General features: G+C 44.3%; 1 protein-coding gene across 3 annotated transcripts in view; it reads left to right on the forward strand.

Moving 5' to 3' along the window:
* The window catches only part of ANK2 (ankyrin 2), a 183,686-nt gene extending 163,305 nt beyond the window's left edge, over positions 1-20,381 (forward strand). The window contains exons 40-51 of one of the 3 annotated variants that reach the window (XM_058420498.1): positions 342-6,083; positions 7,460-7,534; positions 7,923-8,054; positions 8,432-8,578; positions 9,730-10,009; positions 11,678-11,957; positions 13,439-13,531; positions 13,958-14,041; positions 15,041-15,205; positions 16,033-16,215; positions 17,007-17,098; positions 18,161-20,381. In XM_058420498.1, the coding sequence (XP_058276481.1) occupies positions 342-6,083; positions 7,460-7,534; positions 7,923-8,054; positions 8,432-8,578; positions 9,730-10,009; positions 11,678-11,957; positions 13,439-13,531; positions 13,958-14,041; positions 15,041-15,205; positions 16,033-16,215; positions 17,007-17,098; positions 18,161-18,344 (7,457 nt within the window). In that variant the 3' untranslated portion in view covers positions 18,345-20,381. The remainder of the gene's footprint in view (positions 1-341; positions 6,084-7,459; positions 7,535-7,922; positions 8,055-8,431; positions 8,579-9,729; positions 10,010-11,677; positions 11,958-13,438; positions 13,532-13,957; positions 14,042-15,040; positions 15,206-16,032; positions 16,216-17,006; positions 17,099-18,160) is intronic. The other 2 variants (XM_040063640.1, XM_040063639.2) reach the window with 2 other exon arrangements.
* Positions 20,382-22,425: the final 2,044 nt, after the last annotated feature.

Genomic DNA, 22,425 nt, shown 5'->3' on the forward strand with positions numbered 1-22,425 from the left:
TTTTGATTTGAAGTTTTGTTGTTGTTGTTTTGGGTTTTTTTTAGTGGTGTCCTGATTTGGTTTGTTCCAGCTCTGATACTGTATGTGTGGTTGTGCTCTGGCGATAAAGTGAAGCAAGTTATTTCCTGCCATTTTCCTTTTCAGTTGTTTCTTTTTCCCACCCCCGGTTAGCTTTGCTTTGCTCTTGTACCCTCAGATCTTGTGGATCCACCATTCCCGGCCCATTTTGTTGACCTTCCTACCACTACAGCCAAAGACTGTCATTTTCAGTCCTGATTACATTTTCCAATCTCTATTTTTGATTTCCATTTTACTTTCAATGTTTTTCATTCGCATCAAAGATGACGAGACAGAATCTACAGAAACATCTGTCCTGAAAAGCCATCTGGTTAATGAAGTCCCTGTACTAGCCAGTCCAGACCTGTTGTCTGAAGTTTCTGAGATGAAACAAGATCTGATCAAAATGACTGCCATCCTGACAACTGATCCTTCTGATAAATCAGCCTCCATTAAAGTGAAAGATCTTGAGAAGTCTGCTGAAGAAGAGCCAGGAGAGCCTTTTGAAATAGTCGAAAGAGTGAAGGAGGACTTAGAAAAAGTAAATGAAATTCTGAGAGGCGGATCCTACGTCAGAGAAGAACATGTTTTGCAGAAGTCCCTTTCCAGACAAGAACCCTTAGAAGAAGAATGGATCATTGTCAGCGATGAAGAAATTGAAGAGGCCAGGAGAAATGCTCCATCAGAAGTCACAGAGCCAAGCCGCGTAGAAGTCAGGGTAGACAAAGGGACAACAAAAAAGGAGGAGTTGGATGTGACAGGAGCGGTAGATTACCTTGCAGAGGATTTCAAAACATCTGCTTCTCCTCATGAGGGACAGCCACAGGCCTTACAAGAGGAGGTAGCGGATGAGAAAATCAAAGCCGCAGTAGTAAGCAAGGATTCTGAAAAAAAAGGAAAAGAATCTCCGAAAACTGGGAAACCAAGTTCACAGGAGCAACAGAAAGCAGCCTCAGAAGTTAAAAAGCCCCTTAGGGCAAAACTAAGAGAAAAGCCAAAGCCAAAGGAAGGCAAGGCGCACAGCAGCGGGGAGAAACTGAGACTGCCTAAGCTCACTGCAGATGAGGCACCAGCTGGGGAGCCTGGCCTAAAGGTGACAGGTGCTCCAGAGCCTAAAGCCGTGTCCCCCGTAATCGAGGAAACTCCCATCGGCTCAATAAAAGATAAAGTGAAAGCTCTTCAGAAAAGAGTGGAAGATGAGCAAAAGGTACGGTCAAAACTGCCCGTCAGAGTTCAGGCAAAAGAAAGCCCTGCTGAAAAGGCGCCTAAAAAACCCACACAAGTCAAAAAGCCAGTAACACACAAAACCCAGCCGCCTGTTTCACCTTCTTCTAAGACAGAGAGACTCGAAGAGACCATGTCTGTTCGGGAACTGATGAAAGCTTTCCAGTCAGGGCAAGACCCATCCAAGAATATTTCTGGACTCTTTGAGCACAAATCTGTCAAACAGAAGCAACAGGCCCCTGAGAAGGAAACTCCCCGCAAGAAAACAGTTCCTTTGCAGAGTGAAGCAAAGCGAGTGTCAAACCTCAAGACAGACAAACAGAAGGACAAACCAAGCATGGTATCAAAAGCAGAGAAAGAGCCACAATCAAAGAAAGGAAAAATGCAAACTTCCACCATTGAAACTGCCAAGAAAGGTGGTGGCAAAGACCAAGTAAAAGAGCAGACCAGCAAAAAGCCAACCGAACCTCTCCCTCCAGTAATAGTTGCTGAAAGTGCCAAAGAAACAGTGGCTGGGAAGGGTAGGACTTCTGATGATCAGGGAGATCCTGACTTCCAGATCAGCCCTGACAGGAAAACCTCAACAGACTTTTCTGATGTCATTAAAGAAGAGCTGGAGGATAATGACAAATACCAGCAGTTCCGACACCTCTCAGTGACAGAGGAGGGAGAGCTTAACTTGGAGCAAGTACTGACCAGTCCTTTTGGTGCTGCTTTTCCCACAGAATACGGGAAAGATGGATTCCTTCCTGCTCTTTCTCTGCAAAGTGCTGCCCTTGATGGGAGCTCAGAGAGCCTTAAGCATGAAGGTGTGGCTGACTCTCCAGGCAGCCTACTTGATGGAACACCTCAGATCAGCTCGGAGGAAAGTTACAAGCATGAGGGTCTGGCAGAGACTCCTGAAACGAGCCCAGAGAGCCTTTCATTCTCACCAAAGAAAACTGATGGGCAAATTGAAGATGCTAAAGGAACGGCTCAAGCACACACAACAGAAGAAACACATTCTACGAAGGAACTCTCCTCAAAGGAAGATGAAAAAGGTATTACTGAGAGGCAGCTAGATGCTGTTACCAAGACTAGTGAGTCTCATTCTGACCATGTATCAGAAGAGCATGTACCTCCAGCCTCTGAAGAAGGGGCTGATAAACTTAAAGAAAGTAGCTCAGCTTCCATTATGAAAGATATTAGCAGGGATAAAGAATCCAGAACTACTGCACATTTCACTAAATCTTCTGAAACACATGACACTGCTTTAGAGAAAGAAAAAGATGTAGCCTGTGAACGCCGTCTTACAGTTAGAAGTCCCCAGAAATTGGAACTTTCACTTGCTAGCCATGATAGCGAAGGCTTTAGCCCAGTTGCAGATGACTCTTTGACTATAAGTCATAAAGACTCCCTGGAAGCAAGCCCAGTGCTAGAAGATAACTCATCACACAAAACACCCGACTCTTTGGAGCCCAGTCCTATGAAAGAGTCCCCCTGCCGTGATTCCCTTGAAAGCAGCCCCGTAGAACCAGCAGTGAAGGCTTGTCTTTTGGGGCAGGGTCCTCTTCCATCTGTTCTTAGCAAAGCAGAGGCCTGCCCAGAGCTGGCATCGGTGCGTTCCAGGATTCTCCGTGACCCTGAGGGAAGTGCTGATGATGACAGTCTAGAGCAAACATCCCTCATGGAGAGTTCAGGGAAAAGCCCTGTTTCTCCTGAAACTCCTAGTTCAGAAGAAATTAGCTATGAAATCACACCTAAAATGGCAGATATACCGAAGTCAGCAACCATCCCCGAAGTCAACGAAGAAACGGAGGAGGATTCGGAAAGCGAACCGAAGAAGAGATTCACCCCCGAAGAGGAGATGTTTAAAATGGTGACCAAAATCAAAATGTTTGATGAATTGGAACAAGAAGCAAAACAGAAGAGAGATTATAAAAAGAGTTGTAAGCAAGATGAATCTTCTGTGGTTGTCAAATCAGAAGCCTTACATGAGGCTGAAGCATCAGAGTCAACTGCTGTAGTAGAAAAAGACATACCCACAGTGGTGATACCTGCTGCTGAATCTAGAAAGAGCTCTTCCTCTTCCGAAAGTGAGCCGGAATTGACTCGGCTCAAAAAAGAAGCCGACTCAGGCCTCTTAATGGAGCCTGTGATCCGAGTGCAGCCGCCCTCACCTTTACCATCCAGTATTGACTCCAGCTCTAGCCCTGATGAAACAGGTTTCCAACCCATTGATTCCCAGCCATGCTCTGTCGGGATAGGTGAGGTTAAAGCACAAGGCAAAGGTGACAAAGAGGAGCCGCTTATCCTCGGGCGCAGCTGTAAGCCTTCCACAGGCACTTGTCCTTCTGATGGTTGTGCATCAGGAGAAAGTGTGGAATCAAAATGTTGCGATAGTACAGGTGACTGTGAGACCGTCAGTCCCGACACCCCGGTCACGCGATCTGGGTGTTCTCCCTGTCACTCCATTGGTGACAGGTCTCAAAAAGAGGTTCACACTGAGTCTTCTCTAATAATGGGGCAGTGCGATGCTACTGAAAAGGATGCCAAACCTGTGGCCCCCTTACCATGCCGCAATCTCATTGCAACAGGGGCTGTGTCAGAGGAGGCAGATGGTCTTTCTCATGGACACGGTACCACCAAGTACTCTGTCCCGTGCAACAGCAAACTGGCCAAAGGTGACAGCACTGACCATTCTGCTTCAGCAAGGGATTCTGGAAAAGTAGATACAGGTTGTGAGACATCTCACAGGGCTGGTCATGCTGAGGAGCCCTTACCAGAGTATTCGTCCCTAAACACTGACACAGTGGAACTCGCCGGCTGTGCAGCAGATGCCACTGATTGTAGTGCTCCATATATAGTGAGCCCTTATGAAAATGTGCCTTCTGGACATTTCTTCATTGACTCTGAAAGTGAGGTAGGGTCTGGTAGAAGTCTGCTGTCTAGGGAAACCTATTCTATTGCAGAAGGGAAAGATCAGACTGGTGAAGTTTTACTTAGCAGAGACACGGGCAGTGAATATTGCTCTTCAGAGGAAGTGTACATGGAAATAGAGCCCAAACCAGAAGATGGATTTCAGGCAAAATCACAAAGGTCTCCAACCTCAGATTCAACAAAATTATCTGAATCCACCCTTGAGGATACAAGAGATGAAACACAGAAACTCATGGGTCAGGTTGTCATCACTAGAACCGATGTGGATTCTGACATGTGGAGTGAAATACGTGAAGATGATGAAGCTTTTGAAGCTCGGGTGAAAGAAGAGGAACAAAAGATATTTGGGTTGATGGTAGACAGGCGATCTCAAGGCACAACCCCTGACACGACACCGGCCAGAACACCCACTGAAGAAGGGACACCACTCAGTGAGCAAAATCCTTTTCTTTTTCAGGAAGGCAAGTTGTTTGAGATGACTAGAAGTGGAGCCATTGACATGACCAAAAGGAACTACCCAGATGAAAGCTTTCACTTCTTCCAGATGGGGCAGGAGCCTCAGGAAGAAGTTTCTTTATGTGAAGAAGTGAAAGAAGCAGCAGAGGCAGAATCTTCAAAGCTGAAGAGCTCACTGAACCCTTTTGCAACTTCAGAGTCAGAGGAGTCAGATATACCAGAACAAGATGCATTGAAATATTCACCCCCATCACCCGAGTCTAGTGATAGATCTGAAGAAATTATGGATGAAGGTGCCAGTGCAGGCACTGCAAAAGCAGATCTTAAATCCAGAATTCCAATTAAAATGGGTATTTCAGCTTCTTCAAAATCACCAAAGAAAGAAACTGCTGCCTCTGAAGCTGAGCCCTTCTCCAGAATGGAGACCGACATGGTCGATAGCAGTCAGGTGCCTTGCCCCGTCTCTCCTGAGCAGTGTGTTGTAGAAGATGAATTAGATTTTTCTAAAGTCACTCAATTGCTTAGTTCTGAACAAGGTGAGGAGTCCCCAGACTCTTCCCCAGAGGAACAGAGATCTGTGATTGAAATCCCCACTGCTCTAATGGAGAGTGTGCCTTCTTGTGAAAGCAAATCCAAAATCCCTGTAAGAACAGCTGCTGCCGCATCGCAATCCTCACAACAGTTGGAAAACGAGAGCCTTTCCCCGGATGACTTCTTGGACAGTTCACAGTGTGAAGGAAAAGATGATCAAGTGAAACCAAAGTCTAAAATTCCTGTGAAAGCCGCTTTCCAAAAAGCTGAACCACAACACTCATACGTGGACACATCCGTCCACAAGCCAGAGTCGCCCAAAGTGCTCGACGTGGCGAGCGTAGTCCCTGCAAAACCAGACAGCCGCAGTAAATCGGAATCTGATGCCAGTAGTCCCGTGGACCCAAAGACCAAACGTTCCATCAAAGCTAGGAGTTATGCTGAGGCAGAGGCAGAGGCCGGGGAGAGGGAGAGCGAGATGAAGTTTGAGCTAGACTCAGATGAGGCAACAACACCGAGATCGAAGGTATTTTCTTCACGGTTGCCAGTTAAAAGCAGAAGCGCTACAGGCTCCCGCAGTGCTTTTAGTCCCACAAAAGAAAGTAAGGACCATTTTTTTGATCTTTACAAAAACTCCATAGAGTTTTTTGAAGAAATTAGTGATGAAGCTTCTAAATTAGTGGAAAGACTCACACAGTCAGAGAGAGAACAAGAATTAGTTTCAGATGATGAAAGCAGTAGTGCCCTAGAAGTTTCAGTTATTGAAAATGTGCCATCCAGTGAGACTCAGCAGTCAGTTCCTGAAGACATCTTTGACATCAGACCCATTTGGGATGAGTCTGTAGAGACTCAGATTGAACGTATCCCTGACGAAAATGTCCATGACCGTGCTGAAGGTATTTGCCAACGACTGGGATTCCCTGTGCAACGCATGTCATGAATTAAACTCTTTTGTTTTTTGTTTTCTTTGGTGTGTGCGTGCGTGTGCGTTTGTGCACAGGCGTAATGCGTGTGGCATTTTCTTTTCAGCTTTTGGTGGTTAATTGTGGTTTTTGTTTTACCTTGTGAACTGTGTTTGGGTTTTTTTGTTTTGTGTCTGTGTTTTTGTCTGTGAACAATCTCAAGATTGCAAACCATAGATGCTTATAGGAAGTGTTACCTTAATAAGCAAAAACACTTCTAGAAATATGTATGGTTTTGTCATTAAACTGATTGCTTAGGTCATGCACGTTTTGGCTTTTGACTTTCCCTGGCCCTATTAGTAGCTATTAACTTCTACTAATAATAAAATGCTTGGACATCAATTGAAAGCGAGACAGACAAATTTATAGGCTTTTGAGCTGGTACACAAAGATCTGCAGGAGTTTTAAAGAATGAAGCTTTTTATGTTCTTTCTTTTTTGACAGTCTGTGTCTGAAGAAAACTCTGAGTCACCAGTAACTTTAGTACACATTTTCTGGTGCTTGGTTTTCCTCTTGCCTACCTGTGTGCTAGTACTGAGTAGCCCTAATGGAAATCAGGAGCCAGAATGACATGTGCATATCACAAACCCTAAGCAATTTCCTAATTCGGTGTCACAATCCACATGTGCATTCAGGGAAAATCAAAACTCAAATTCCACCATCCTCAAATTAGCTCGGGGGATGGGAGGAACTGTCAGTCCCACCATCAGTGAAATGAATGAGGACTGATGAATGACCATCTGATTTTTCCTTGCCTTCGTTGTCGGTATTTTGTCTCACTCCCCATCCAAAGGGTCAAAGACACTGAAATTAACAGTATCTCAAATACAGACTGTCATCTGAAGTGCTGTATGGACTCTTTGAACAAAACTTGTCTTACAACAGAAAGAACATGATCAGAAGCACTGGTCGTGATGGATTCTTCAACCCTGGCATTTACTAAGGAGGCATGGAAAACTATGGCTCTTGACTTAGTCAAAGTCTTCAAATGAATTTTAGAATGAAGTTTTAGAGTCAAATGCCTGGCCAAAATAGACATAGTAGGTGCTTCAGTCCTAGATTGTGTTTTCACATGAACACCTGATTTTCAAATAGAAAAACTAGATTGTCATGTGCTTTTTGAAAAACCTAGCTTTTTGTTTTCATTTTGAACCTAGGGATTTACAGGACTCACTTGAGCTATGCAACCTGTCCATGTTTAGACACATTTAGTTAGGAAAAAAACAGTGCTTTCCCTTCTTGGGCTCTCTCTCCTATGGAAATGGTTTTTAACTTGTAAAAGGCAACTTGCAGCTCTCTTTGACCTTTAGATCAACAGGATGATCAGGAAAGGACAGAGGAAAGACTGGCCCACATTGCAGATCATCTCGGATTCAGCTGGACAGGTAAAGTGCACATTGTCTGCTCCAGAGAGAAAGGTGGGGAATGGTCCACACTTCTTTCATGTTTATTTTGAATGATTTTCTGATTATCTAAAACTGCTTTATAAAAATATTTCAGAAGCTTATTGTCTTGGGGGTACCGAGAGTCCTAAATGGATGGACAAGGAACCTGTTCTGAACAATCACTTAAATATTGTGGATTTAATAGACTTGAGGCAATGAACAGTAGTTGGAGACAAGTGAAAGTAACATGGAACGAGATCAAACATTTTCTCAGGTTTGGGGGTTAAACTGTAATTTACAGACATTTACTTTTCTTTGAATGAAATTAGACCAAGGGAGAAGTAGTAGCAGTAGCAGACCTCTTTACAGAGGTGGATTTCTTTTTCAGAGCTAGCAAGAGAACTGGACTTCACAGAGGAGCAAATTCACCAGATCCGAATTGAAAATCCCAATTCGCTTCAAGACCAGAGCCACGCACTCCTTAAATACTGGCTTGAAAGGGATGGGAAACATGCAACAGGTTTGTTTCCAGTTATTGTGTGTAACTCTCTCCAATCTGCTAGCTGAGGTAATGGGTGTGTGTTGTAATCACAAAGAAAATTTGAGGAAAATTTAGGCTACAGAAAGGATGACCACAGATTGTACTCAATGTTGTTTCTAGTCTTGTCTGTATAACACAGCAACCAAAAAGAAAAAAAAAATTAAAAGGAAAAACCCAGAATGCTAGTTTTTATAGGCAGCCAGCTGGTCCTTTTTAGATTTTATGCACTGCTTCTAAATGTGTCTGTAATCTATATATGATATGGGTCAGTTTCCTATATATGCCCTTCCTATGGAGAAGGGAGGGAGTGTGCTTGATTCTTGACTGAGCTGCACGATGTTGTTCCAATGGCACAGATACCAATCTGACCCAATGTCTCACGAAAATCAACCGCATGGACATTGTTCACCTGATGGAGACCAGCGGCATAGACCCCATGCAGGGCCACGGCACGCGCACGTACGTGGACACGGAGCAGTCCTTGGCGTTGGACCACAGTGAAGGTAAGCGGCTCCTGACCCAAACTGCCCAGGGTACTTCTCTAATCATCACTCTGCTCTCAAGGGTTGGCCCAGGCTCGTCTGTCAGCTCTCGTGACAGAGCACAGGAATCCCGTTTTGAAAGCACAGACAATACAGATGGATGCAAGCATGGCATCACAAGAGTCATATTTCACCTGGTAGAAGATCTGCACTTTAGCTGATTCTTCAGAAGCAAACCCTGTGGCCAGCAACATTTGCCCAGTTTACCTTGGGGTTTGGGTTTTTTGCTTAAAAAAGTGCTTTCATGAAAGTTCAGAAGGCTGTGTTAGAATTTGACCAAGATATTAAAAAGGAAAACTACTCCGAGTTTTGACAGAAAACCCCTTTGGATTTGAGTATCCAGGTTATTGTAAATATGTTAGGATGGTATTGCATTTCTTAAGTGTGAAAGTTTAGTGGATTAGATCCAGTGGTTGCAAACTGAAGAAACACCTCCAAATTATTTGGCATAAAATCCTCTTTTCTAGAAGTGATACTTTTGTGTGCCTAACTCAATATTGAAGCATACTGGACAGCTGCAAAGGTACCAGTATTGAAGAGCATGTAGGAATAGAAGGCTATTACAATTAGCATTCTTGTATCACAGGCATGTAGTTTTAGAACGTTAACCTCTGTCCAGCTCAAATTCAGTACAAGCTTTTCTGTTTCCCCCCAGTTTATTCCTTGGAGTTCACTAGGTTTCCGGTGAATATGGTACATCAATGAGCTACTTCTTGCACCTAGCCTTCTATGAAGTGTTTTTGTCTTTTTTTTGTATGGGTCATTTTCCTATAAGCAGATAAATAATAGATATGAGGAGGGACAAGTCACTAAAATCTATCCTAATCAGCTGGAAAAAAAATAATCTATTGTGTATCTTAGAGGGCTTCAAGCATAATTACTTGAGGTAAATTTCTGGGTCAATGGTATTTTGCCTGTAACTGTCCAAATCTGGCCATAGTAGTGGCAATCCAGCATTCCTTGGGCTACTCCTAGAGGCCATGTGCCCTCCCACTCAAGGTGTTCAGGAACTTCACGTGTTGCGCTTGGGGATTTTCAATGCACGCGCAGCCTGAGAAGGACTTCTGTATAAATATATGAATAACAATATTTCTCATCTCTGTCTTCGCAAGGGTTTTCAGCACTGCAGGAGGAAGTGTACAGCTCGAGACACAAGCAGGAACAGCAGAGAATATCTAAGGATGGCGAGCCAGCCGAGCATCCCCCACTGGTCTCCGAGGAAGATGTGTCTGTCAGTTATTCCCCATTCCAGGACAGTACTCCCAGGAGCGAGGCAGAAGTGTCCATGGCTGAGCTTCTGAGACAAGCACATAAGGAACAAGTAGAAGCCGAATTCTCAGGGAAAACTCAAAATGTGCCAGGGAAACCATCTGCTTCACAACAGGAATATTTGTAAGTGCCAAGAGACCAGGATGAAGCCATAGGGAACAGGTTCTCTTTTCTTTGTGTAGTAAGAGGATTTTACAGTTGCCTTTGAAACTTATGAACACACTAGAATTTTCCTCCAATCATTTTTAATCTGTGTGGAGGAAGCCTTAATGCTGAGGAGAGAAAGTCAGTTTGTCACTGTGAACACAAAGCAATAACTGTGTCTAGTGCATAGGAAAGAAAAAGGTTAATATGGAAGTGGAGGGTGTTTTAGGTATATTTTTCATGTTTTGGATGATGAGTGATGCCATATTAATGAAATCCTAAAGGATTCAGGGTGGCTTTTTCAATGGAGGCAATTTTTTTTTCAATTTAAACATTACTTTAAAAACTCGTAACTACCTCTTAAGAACTGAGCTTTTAAAAGTGCAATTCAGATGGCCAAAGGAACAGAAACAGAGTTTTACAGAGGCAAGACACGAGCAATAACACGTGACAGAGTACACATTTAGAAGACCTGCACAGCAAAAGCTTGAATTCTGAGGTGGGGCTATCAGTGAAGTTGGTGTCATTTGAAAATGATTTTGAAATAGATCATGTTTAATTCTCCATAGCTTCTCTGATTTATGCCCATGCTGAGACCTCTCTGCAGGGTAGAGTCTGATATTAATGCCAGCAAAATATCAAGAATCCCTGTTTAAAGAAATTATTTTCCAGAAGGTGATTAGCTTTTATGTGGAGACATGGCTCCCATCCATCAAAGGGCAGCTGAGTCCAGCAAATGGACTTTGGGGGATTATTTTGTTCAGGATATGCTGGGAGAGAGTGTGGAGTGTGGGAGACAGAAAATACCATCTTGGAAAGCTTCTGTTGCAGTGTTAGGCAAAAATACCAATGCTCCCTTAATGATCTGCATCAAGAAATGAATGTCTTTGAGGAACAGAGAATACTTGTGAGACAATACTGCCAACGCTACACGAGAGTAATGACAACAGGGGAATATCACTACACTGAAGGTCAAATCTCAGCTAGGTGGAAAATTGGGTGAGATTTAAATATCTTGTTAGGAATGTACCCCAAGAGGAATTATACAACAATATTGAAGGTAGAGATGCTTGATGCAGATGTATTTCCTTTAGATATGTGTTACATAGTAAGATATATAATAGTAGGTTTAACAAACTTGGGGCACTGATTAATCATAGCAGGGTTCAACCATGAAAATACCATTACAAACAAAACTGAACCTCTACTAAATGTCTATTTGTTAAAGCTCCAGAATTCTGCATGAAAGTTGGTTTTTCCCACTTTGCAGCTGCACAGCTTGTGCTCAGTGCTGTAGGCACCTCACATCCTTCTGTAGTGATCCAGGCTCTCCCACTAAAAAAATAAATGGTAATATGTAGAGATGTGAAGGCACAAGTGACAGCAAAGCTCTCTGAAATACTTTACAAATACCAGGTTTTGCAAAATTGCATGGAGGGATTGGATATCCATTGGGACGTTTGCTCGGGAAGATGGGTGGGATTCCCAGCCAGAGTACTCTGTAGTTCCTGTCAAGGAGTATCAGTTATTTCGAGATTTTGCTGGAAGACAGACAACATAACAGTATGAAACTAGTGCCTGATGTTCCGTTGCTGGAAACTGGGAAGCAATGCATGGCGGTGACTTGCTTGGACCTGTAATTCACAGTGTCACAACTCCAGGAATGGAGCAGTCCATGGGAGCTGGAAAAGCAGCGAGCGGAAAATCTGCGCACCCAAGCACGGCAAAGGGAGATGCACAGAGAGCGCCCCCGCAGCCTCCATCCTCTGCACAGAGAGGGGACTCCCCCATCATCCAAGAGCCTGAGGAACCCCAGCTCCACCAGGAAAGCCTCTGTCCAAGGAGATCTAGTCTCGTGATAGTGGAGTCCACTGAGGAGCAGACAGAGAACTCTGGAAGGGGCTGTGAAGAGGAATCTTTAGAAAAGGTAAATGAGCAATTTTTCCTCAATGTAATTGACGCAATAAACCAATTCTTATGTCTCACTCATTTCTTAAGATAAGAATATTTGTAATGAATTTGTATTTGGCAGAGTTTTTCTCCTTTCTTCTGTGGTTAAAAGGGTCAGGTAAAGGCTTTTCTCCTGAGGTTTTTAAAGTTGAAGCAAACCCCAGATCCGAAAGTCTAGACTGGTAATTCTGGTTCTGCTCTACCCTTCTTTGTCCTTCGGCCTGCGACAGTTACATCTGTGCCAGAGAGAGAGTGTCAGTAACAGAGGCAGAAACAAACTGAAACAAATGTAATGCAGACCAAAAAGTAAAAATAAAGCTCATAAAGAAAGGCAGGGCTAGCCCAGAGCAGCATGAGAAATGGCAGGAAAGGTCTGTAAAGTCAGTGAGATGGAAAAGAGACAGCAGCAGTGCAGAGCAGAGTACTAAGGATGTACTGGATGAATGGTGTTTATGTAGCATGCAGGCAGTAAAGAGATACAGAGACAGGAGAGTGAAGAGGATATCGAAAACTGTACAAGGTAGGTCTTGGGTTGTGTGCAGTGAGGGGATGCAGCATTCAGCGAGGAGAAGACATCCACCAGTAAGGAAAGAGATCAACCGTATGGCTTTTTGTGGAGAATTAAAGTTTCCTGGCAGATGAAGGTTTGAGAATAAGCAGCTTGCTTTGCCCATTCTAAGCGGAAGGAAAGGAGAAGCCATCCCTGGGCAGGAAATTAGCATCATAAGCCAAGTTAGAGCAGATAAGGTGCAGCTGTACTGAGGAAGAAATTGCTTCAACTTTGCATTGATTAGAAACGAGCCCTCTCTCTTTGCTACTATCTGGCCAAAGGTATCACCTCTTTAATGAAGGGTTTCAGAGCTTTGCCTCTGGGATCGCAGAGAAAGGTGGAATTTGAAGTGTATGAGATGACTGAAAGAGTATCTATGGCAGGACTCAGTATAAGGGCTACTGGGGACTGGCGGCCCGTGAAATAATGTACTGCTTTTCTCCTCCAGTTCTTTTACTGAAGTGAAATGACAACAGCAGCTGGTACCACCAAAAATACGCCCTACCCCCTCCAGCCCTCCTTATTTATTTTCCTCTTTATGTTTTTATACTAGGGCTATTTCCCAACTGATCCTTTTCAGCCTCTCTTTGCATTCTGATGTGTTTGTTTAAATTTTTAGTTCTTTCTTATGCAGGATAGATAAATTCAGCACTTGTTACTAATGCCTTCTGATCTTTCTGAGGTTACTGCTACACTGTCCTGTAGTTAAACTGTTCAGTCCTGCTGTCTGTACCCTGCACTCTGTACTTCCCCCATGTGGAGGATTAAAAGGCTTTTGTATATTTTTCTGTGTAATTAACCCAGAAAGCATATGCAAAATGTAGGAATTGCAGAGCTGGTGCAGGAAGATGCAAGCTATAGCTACTGCTAGTACCACATACAGAGTCCTGTTTCCATGCTTCCCCTAGGAGTTAGCAGAGGAGTTAGGTGGGCTGGAGCTCAGCTCGGATGAGGACGAGATGGTCACTACCAGGGTCATCCGGCGCCGGGTGATCATTCAGGTACCAAGTGTTGAACGACTGAACAAGCCTGTGCTGCCTTAGGCCCTAAGCTGGTGTTGCTCCTCAAGCTGGGATGCTCCCAAATAATGCATCTCCACTGGATAAGCCATTGCAATAATTTAGGATTACAGTAACACTGCTAACCCCGCTCTAAATCCCATAGATGCCTCGGTAGGAGGAAGATGAAGGCTTATCAGCCCCATAAACAACAAGGTCAACTAATTTATCTTTGCCTGTGTGCTGTGGCATCACTTTTGTTTGCATGCCTTTCTAAGGATTTATTTGCAGAACAGGTTTTTTTCCTAACATTGCTGAGTTGTTGGTTTTTTTTTCCCCATTCTGTAACCAATTAACTGATTTTGAAATGGCTTATTTCAAGACTGACATGAAGGCCTCACTTCTACAACTTTGTTCTTTGTCGTACAGGCTGATAGTATGCCTGAAATGCCACCAGAAACAGTCACAGAAGAGCAGTACACAGATGAACATGGCCACACAGTGGTAAAGAAGGTATTGTCAGTTCTGCCCCTTGCTACCTTCCTCCTCTCCTGTAAAAGGAAGGAAAAATCATCCACAGAAATGCCAGACTTGCTGCTGTGAAGGGGCATGATTTGAGGAGTAGACAGCGGAAGGAATGAGAATTTCAGCTCATGAGAGATACCAAATCTTGAACAATAGTTTAGATTCTCAAAATCATGCTGTGTTACAGTGTATAACCTAACACGATGTAGTTTGTTAACTTTCATTTAAAGCCAAGGAAAATTCTGCATAGGTCTACATGCTTTAGAAGAAAGCTGTATATTTTTTTTAAAAACCCCACCAGGAAAACCACCATAATCTTATCTGAGATGTTTGTTTGTTTGCTTGTCCTAATGACAGCAAGGGCTGGGTCTGTAACAGAGTCAGATAAGCCCAGAGTCTAGATCTTCAAAATTTGCTTAGAAAAGGAAATTCTGCACAGTATGGAAGTGAAAGTGGAACTTCTGGGCTCATTTCTTTATCTGATAGCTCAGTGATTTGGCTTAGGGCTTGGCTGAGCTGGGCCGGTGGCAAACCCCATGTTCCATCTTCTGAGAAGGCATCACACCCCCTCAGCTGCATAGGGTGGCTCTGGAATCTGTTTGGATTCCTGACAGAGTAAACCACCCAGGCAAAGATCCCTTGGTCTCGTTGCACAGGGATGAGTGTGGCAGTTTTTGCGGACAGGTCTGTGCCTTGAACCATGCCACATAAAGGTTTGGATCATCCACAGGAGGATGCACAACCATCATCCTGAGCAATTTCACTTCTTGAACCCTGTAATTCTCCTCCTGTTCTGGCCAGCCAGTGCCTTGAGAGCTTTAGCCCCAGATGAGTCTCTTGAGTAGGTGTTGAGGAATAGAACAAGGAACCATCTACGCAGGTTCTTTCATATAGGACAAAATGCCCTTTGAGTAGCAAATACTAGGTAGAGAACAAAGAGGAATATTTTACTGCTACTTCTTTGGGGACTAAACTCCATTCCTTCAGGTGACTCGGAAGATCATCCGGCGCTACGTTGCTCCAGATGGCATGGAAAAAGAGGAAGTGCTAATGCAGGGAACACCGCAAGCCCCCGTCACTGTGGAAGAGGGAGATGGTTATTCCAAAGTGGTGAAGCGAGTTGTGCTGAAGAGTGACAGTGAGCACTCAGAGGTAGGGTGTGCTTTGCCTGCCGTGGCACAGAGCAGCAGCACCCCAGCAGGGCTCTTAGTCCCTGCAGCTTAGCGTGCTCATTCTGCCACTCAGTCCTAGGACCCCACGGTTACAGTAAGTTTACCTTGCTGGCCTGTTCTTGTTCTGAACAGGCAAAAACATCTATAACTTAAACAAAAACTGTTTCAGAGACAGGTAATTAAAAATAAAAACAACCTGAAAAAGGTAAGTGCCTTCCTGCCACACTTCACTGTCTGGCCCTACAGGCATTTGGGTCAGCCCAACCGAGTTGTGATGGTGGGCCAGAAGCTGGCAATGGGGTGTGCTTTCAGGAGTGCTGGGCCAAAAGCAAGGTGTAGCAAGCAGTCATTGGAATTGTGAAAAAAGTCACTGATACTTTTGCTTGGCAGAATTAGTCATCAGAATTAATTCTTTAGGAGTAAAGTAATAAGAAAAAAAGAGTCTTCATTTTGTTTCCTTTTTTTCTATTTCCTTTTTTCCAGATTTTTTTTCTTCTTTTCTATTTTTTTTATTGTTTTCCTTTTTTTCTGTTTCCCTAGTTTTTTCTCTTTTCTCATTTTTTCTTCTTTATCCCTGTTTTTTCCTTCCTTTCCCCCCTTTTTCCTGTTTTCTTTTCTCAATTTTTTCTTTTTTTCTCCCCTTTTACTTCTTCCCTCCCCCCCCCCCTTTTTTTTTTTTTTTTTTTTTGACCCTAACATGTCTACACTTTACCCTGTGGAACCCATAGATACAGAAGATAATTTGGCCAGTGAACATCCCAAAGCGTGGAATTATCTCCAGCTTACTTGTGCTTTCTAACCTTGCAGGTGACCCTGTCCGAACCGGCTGTTCTCTCTAGTGCCTCCAAATTCCAGTCTGAACCAGTGGAGGGCCGGAAAGTCAGCAAGGTCATAAAGACCACTGTAGTGCACGGAGAGAGGACAGAGAAACACCTGGGGGATGCCAGCCTGGCTTCTGATCTTCCATCAGCCAAAGAGGACTTTGAAGAGGTAAAAATCACTTTTTTTTTTTACATTTACAGAATTACAGCAAGCGTCGCCATGACCTCAGGGACAAAGTCTGTTCTCCTGAAAGGTTTTTTCGGTGGCCCAGCAGACTGAGCTGGCAAGCCCTAAGCTGGGTGTAACTCTGTTCTGATACTCAGCCATGTGACAAAAAGATGGATCTATAAAGAACATGTAATGAAATCTGACAGTGCAGAGTTAGGTAAGAAACTTGTTAAGACCAAAGGAAAACATCATGGAGGCTTTGTGCGAAGTTCTTAGAGCACTTAAAATTCGTTAATATGTTACCACTCGTGGAGGTAATTATAGGAGTGGCTGCAGTAAAGCCCCCACCCTGGATAAATGGATGTGTTCCTTCCCTGAATCCAGTCTCTTCTCCCCTTGATTAGCATGTCTTAGAGGTTGAAAAAATACCTAAAAATAGATAATTAGATAAAAGCTGTCCAGCAGTAGGTGACGTGGGTATACGGTTTGGGTTTTGTGACCAGGAAGGAACACTTAGCTCCCAGCTACCACCTCAATAAGTCCAGTAGTCTGGAGCCACTACCGCGACAAGCTTTGGTACGATCATTACTGAAATGAAATGGCCCCATAGGAGAAACTGTATGTGACATGTCTGCGGGAGGGAAGGATGCTTTAAGGGATGCAGTTGCTTCTTTCAGGTGCCTGTTCAGCATTTTCTCAGCTTTGGGCTGTGTGAATATGAAGGATAAAGGTAGGAAGAACTCCAGGTGATTTGGGTGTGTTGTCATTTGAAGTTTATGTTTTCATTGGAGGCTTTGAGCTATACAGGTCACCACGTGACAGTGCAAGTCCCTGCTTTGGTAGAGAAAGAAATCAAGAAAGACGATGGATCAGTAATCAAAAGGTTTGGCTTGGCAAATTGACGAAGTTAATGCAAACACATTAACACAGTCACAGGAGTGGATTGCAGTGAGTGCCTGCAGTGGATGCAAAGCTTCAGTTGCAGTGGTACTAAAGCAATGACTAACCTGGCAGCAGTGACAGCACACAGAACACTGAAATAAAACACTTGGACAACAGCACTACAGGCTGGTCTTTCTTGCAGGCCTCCAGGGCCAGATATGGGAAAATGCTCATCTGCACTGGGGTGAAGAGAGTTTGATGAGTTTAGCAAAGTAGCATAGTTCTAATAGAATGGAGACTGGATGGATGGAGAACGGATGATGGCGACTGAAGGAATCGTGGATAGATGAATGAAGACATGGATGAATGACTGGGAATGAACAGATGATGAGTAAATGGATGGATGATGGTGAATGGACAAAGAGGTGGATGGGATGAATGAATGGATGATGGAGGAAAAGATGAATTATGGAGTGTGAATGAGCTGAGGGAATGACTGAAGGTATGAATGAATGATAGGATGATGGAGAATGAAAGAAGAGATGGAGCTTGTTCTTGTCCTCCTTCCCCTCCGCCTCCATAGGAAGCACACCCAGCATGATGCATGCAAAGTTTTATTAAGTTTGCATATCTGACAATGGCCCCAATTTAAAGCACACCCACTGAAATCATTCTAGTACCTTCTAAATCCACCCCCAGCTTGGATGAGGTCTCAGCCCTCATGATAAAAATATGTCTCAAAGTGCTGATTTAACCTTGATTGCTAAGGAATGCCAAGATAGCATAAGAGTCCTGGAATGTGTTTTGTGATTCTGCCTAGGAAAATACTGAAGCTAAGTTATAATAAGACGCTACAAACATAAGTGTAAAGAATACAGAGACTATGTAAAAGAAAAAGTGTAAAAATCCATATGAGTTGACTATTGCATAATACTTACACATTGGCTGTGCCTTCTCTCCAGCATGTATAACTGTGCCTTGGAAAAGGATGAAAAGCACAATTCTCTCAGATCTCCAGAACTGTGGCCTTTCTAAGTCAGGTCTCTCCTCTTTTTGGTTCCAGGACACTACTAAGTAAAGCCAGCACACAGAAGAGGACTGTGATGAAGGACCGCTATGGAAAACATGTTCACATAGAAGAGCTGGAAGATACCCCAGAAGCGCTGCCCAGGGATGACCTCCAGCATGACCTCCAGCAGCTTCTTAGGCACTTCTGCCAAGAGGACTGGACTCAGGAGGCCAAGTGAGAAGCTGCCGCCCCTGCACAGCGCCACGTGACCCATCACCGTCCCCGGGTAGCGGAGTCGTCACTGCCGCTCCTACCTGCGCAGCTGCAGTCAATTCATTTCTCCCCGTCCCAAGTTTCATTTTGTGCTGTTATGATTTTTCACCCCGTAAGCTAATTTGTGACCAAAGATAGCATCCTTCAGGCAGGATGATTTATCCGCCGCGCTGGCTCCCAGTCAGCGTCGCCACTTGTCCCCGTCCCTTCACTCTGGCGCTCGCTTACTGACACGGCCCTTGCCAAGCAGACTTCATCGACAGGCCTCTTCCACTGACTGTGTACATGCACCGTACAAAGGAGTTGACGTGTAAACTGTAAATAGCAGAGTATTTGAACTCACGAGACCGCAGAACACTCACTGCCCCTTGGCGTCGTGGGTTACGAGGTGCAGTGAGCCTGCGGAACGGTGACCGGTCACAGAACGGCACCACCCGGACTGCAAACGCTGACTGACCCAGGAGGAAGCGCTGCAGAGCTACCGAGTACTAAGACTTACTGTTCAGAGATCCGGTCTAGGCAAAGGCTGCGAGAGTCAGGCAAAAGGCAGCTGTACGCTTGAATCACAGCTGACTGTGGCCATTAATAGTGCAGACACCTTCAGAGAGCCACTGAAACACTTCCAAAAGAAAAAGAAAGAAAAAATTCCCCACTAGGTATCCAAGTTGCTAGCAGCTCTACCTGCAGCACATTCGCATATGGTATTAAATCCTATAGATCTGGACCCGTGGCGGGGTGTGTTAAACAATCCTAACTCCGGTAGTTTCCCGTTTCCATCACTGCTTAGCCGACCTCACCGACTGACTGGGGGTGCTTCCTGCTGGCCACTGCACTGTAGATACCTACGGGACAAAGACTTCCCCACTATACAAGGAGAATAATTAATTCACCGTGTTTTATCGAGATTGCCTCTTAGCCGATACACGCATGCGGCATTTGAAGGTCAAACCCAAACCCTCCTAGAACCATGTCAGCTTCTTGGCCCTCTTAGCACTGAGCGAGCAGTTTTTATCTTCTGATCAAGTGTTTTTTAAAGAACAAGTGCTCACAATCCTCGACAGCCGGTTTCTGTTCATATTTTGTTATGTAACTATATATTATAAATATATATTTCTAAACCGACCCTCTGAAAAACCACATTAGCATGTCTGCACTTTTATTTTCCAAAAGGGGAATGTAGGGAAAGGGGAACATAGGGATCTGGCATTTTGGGGTGTTCTATACCTTGATATTTAATGGAGGGAGCTCTGTAGGGTTTTAGCATAACACACATACCCACCAACTTAACACTTTTAAACAGCTATTTCATTTTTTTAATAGTAGACTCCACAGCAGATTAAAACCCTCTCCTCTTGGAGCAGTCCTTTGTCCAAGCTTATCTGGCCTTCTACAATTATAGTGTTCTTTGGGTTTGGTTTTTTTTTTTTTTAATGACTCACTCAGTGCTCAGACCAAGGGCACTTCCTCATTAAGGTAACGATGCCAAAAGCATGGAAACATCTCTGGAGTTCTGGCTTCCTGTGGGCAGAACCACCCAAGGTGCCATGCTGACACTTTTTGGGCAGGCAAGAAAGGAAACGAAAAGAAAAAAGTGTTTTGGCAGCCAAATCGAATCAGACCCGTGATAAAACATCTCACAGCACATCATGGCTCCCTGACTGTCCGAGACAGCACGGGAGGGTCTTCAAGGATGGGGCTCTCAAGAAATGCATTTCTGTTGTGTTATTTGCGGTGCAGATGATGTTCTGTGTAACAGCATAATGGTTATTCACCTCTTATTTTGATTTTTTGCTGTGTTATCAGAGAACTTGAATACTGTGAGAAGAAGTGAATTTTAAGTTGACGAATCAGCATCTTGTTCCCATGGTGATAACACTAATTGAATATATCTATGAGGGCATGTATTAGTTAAAAATTAAAAAGATACAACACTAACAATACATAGCTGCAATGTGTACAATGGCTGATTTAACTAAATAAAAATGTACAAGTGTTAAATGTAGCAACGGTGGCTCTCTCGCTTTTATTGCTGGCGTGGTGGGACCAGGGACAGTGCCTGTGCGGGGACCTCAGCTGCGCTATCAGAGTCCCACTTCCTCTGCCCAGCTTGCTTGCTCACCGCAGACACAGCAACGCCTTGTCAAAGGCACCACCTAAGCCTAAAGCTCCTCTTTCCTCTCTTCCTCCTCCTTTTCCAATGACAGACAACTGCATAAACGAGTCCAACAATTGAAACAAATCCAACTCAAACCCGCATGCAGCCAGCGACCCCAGCTCAAAAGACCGCGCACGCCCCTCCAGCACACCACTGTCACGCCGGCCTGAGGACAAGCAGGTAAAACAGCTGGGGATAACTAATGGGGAATTACAGAGACCACGTGCCTGGGTGAGCCTCGCTGCCTGTGCCGGAGGGCGTGGCAGTGTCGGGGAAATGGGGGACACGACCGAGGTAGGCGAGCAGTGGTGCTTACGTTTTTAAATCCCAACCTGTGCAGCTTCACCCAACAACGCCACTACTCCCAAACAGAAACATTATTTTGCTGAAAGACATCGGCCACTTTTCCTTAATACCTAAAGTAAACACCTTTCCTCTAGTCACACTCATTTTTTATTTCTTTTTACAAACAAGTCATTAAATCCAGGGACTGACTTTGCACTTGATACACCCTCACAAGGAGCAGCAATAATTCAAGTACTAAGTTACTCTTGCTTTCCACCTTGAGAAGAACAAGGCTTTCTTTTTTTTATTTCTGTCTACAAATTATATGAACCAGAACCAACTAAACTTTTTTTCTGCTCTGAACATAACACAGCTCAACACTGGGTTTCATTAGCAGAGCCTGTTACATCCTGTCTCTCTTCCTAGCAAACCCTGGAAGATGCTGGTGGGGCTCTATGACCAGCAGAGAGCTGTTTGCTGAATTCCACCATCCCTGACAACCTTAGAGGTAGGTACCACCAAAGGGTGGTAGCTGTCTACTTCCATTGATGACTTCCTATTTTTACTTAACATTCTATAAAATTGGACTACAAGTGGTGCGGCATCCTGGGGGTGCTTCCTAGAACACAAGGATTCATGGCACAGAACACAGTGAACTGGAAAACACAGACAGACTGAATTCTCTGCTGACAGGTCATGCCTTGCATAATCAGTGGATTTTGTAGCTATAAGCCGTATACTCCACACAATACAGCCTATAACTTCAGGCCTTTGATAGTGGGCAACTTCCAAATCCAGTTTCCCATAGGAAATAAACTCAAATGGCTTCACCTGCACCTTAAAACATCCACCATATCCCAGGTCTGACTGCAATTGCTACAAACGCTTGGCATGGGAAAGCAGCATTTGAGAACAGCCCGAAGCTACAACAGTTGTCAGGTCTCAAAATATCTGGTAAAGAGGTCACTGGCTGTGATTCTTGTCAGCACAGTGACAACGCCAGGAAGAGCAGCTGTATCCTCAGCCTTTGCTGTGTTTCCCAGTCCCCTACACAGAGCCGGCTTGTCTTGCGGAGCCTAACCCTGTCCTCAGCTGTGGCAGCAGGCACAGGCACAGTCTTGCTCTGCCAGCAGGAGAGGATTATGCATCTAGGAGCCTGTCGAACACGGGGGGAGTTACTTGGGCCTCTGCAGGTAAAGGGAGTAAGGTGAGCAGTGAGAAAATGCATTTCTGATATACGGGAAGGGTGAGGAGTAACCTTCATTCTACTGCACACCGCAGGGCTATAGAGACACAACGCTGAACCCACAACTCATTCCCTTCAGCTGTTCCAATAACAGCCCAAACAAGGACATGCAGCCACACAATCGCCCCCAGACCGGAAACCTGCTCACGTTTCCCACCACAGACCTGAATCCATTTATCCCGTTGAACTAACAGGACATTTCCAGAGCATTGAATATTTATAAATGGGTGAGGGCACTCATTTACTTCCAAAACCAACTGACTCCTTTTCTCTCCTGCTTTCTTGGATCTGCCCCATCAAATCAACATCCTTTTTGGTCAAATTAAGTTTTTGGGGGGTTTTTTATTATTTTTTTAAATT

Source organism: Hirundo rustica, chromosome 5, assembly GCF_015227805.2.
Source record: "Hirundo rustica isolate bHirRus1 chromosome 5, bHirRus1.pri.v3, whole genome shotgun sequence".
NCBI classification, from domain to species: Eukaryota; Metazoa; Chordata; class Aves; order Passeriformes; family Hirundinidae; genus Hirundo; species Hirundo rustica.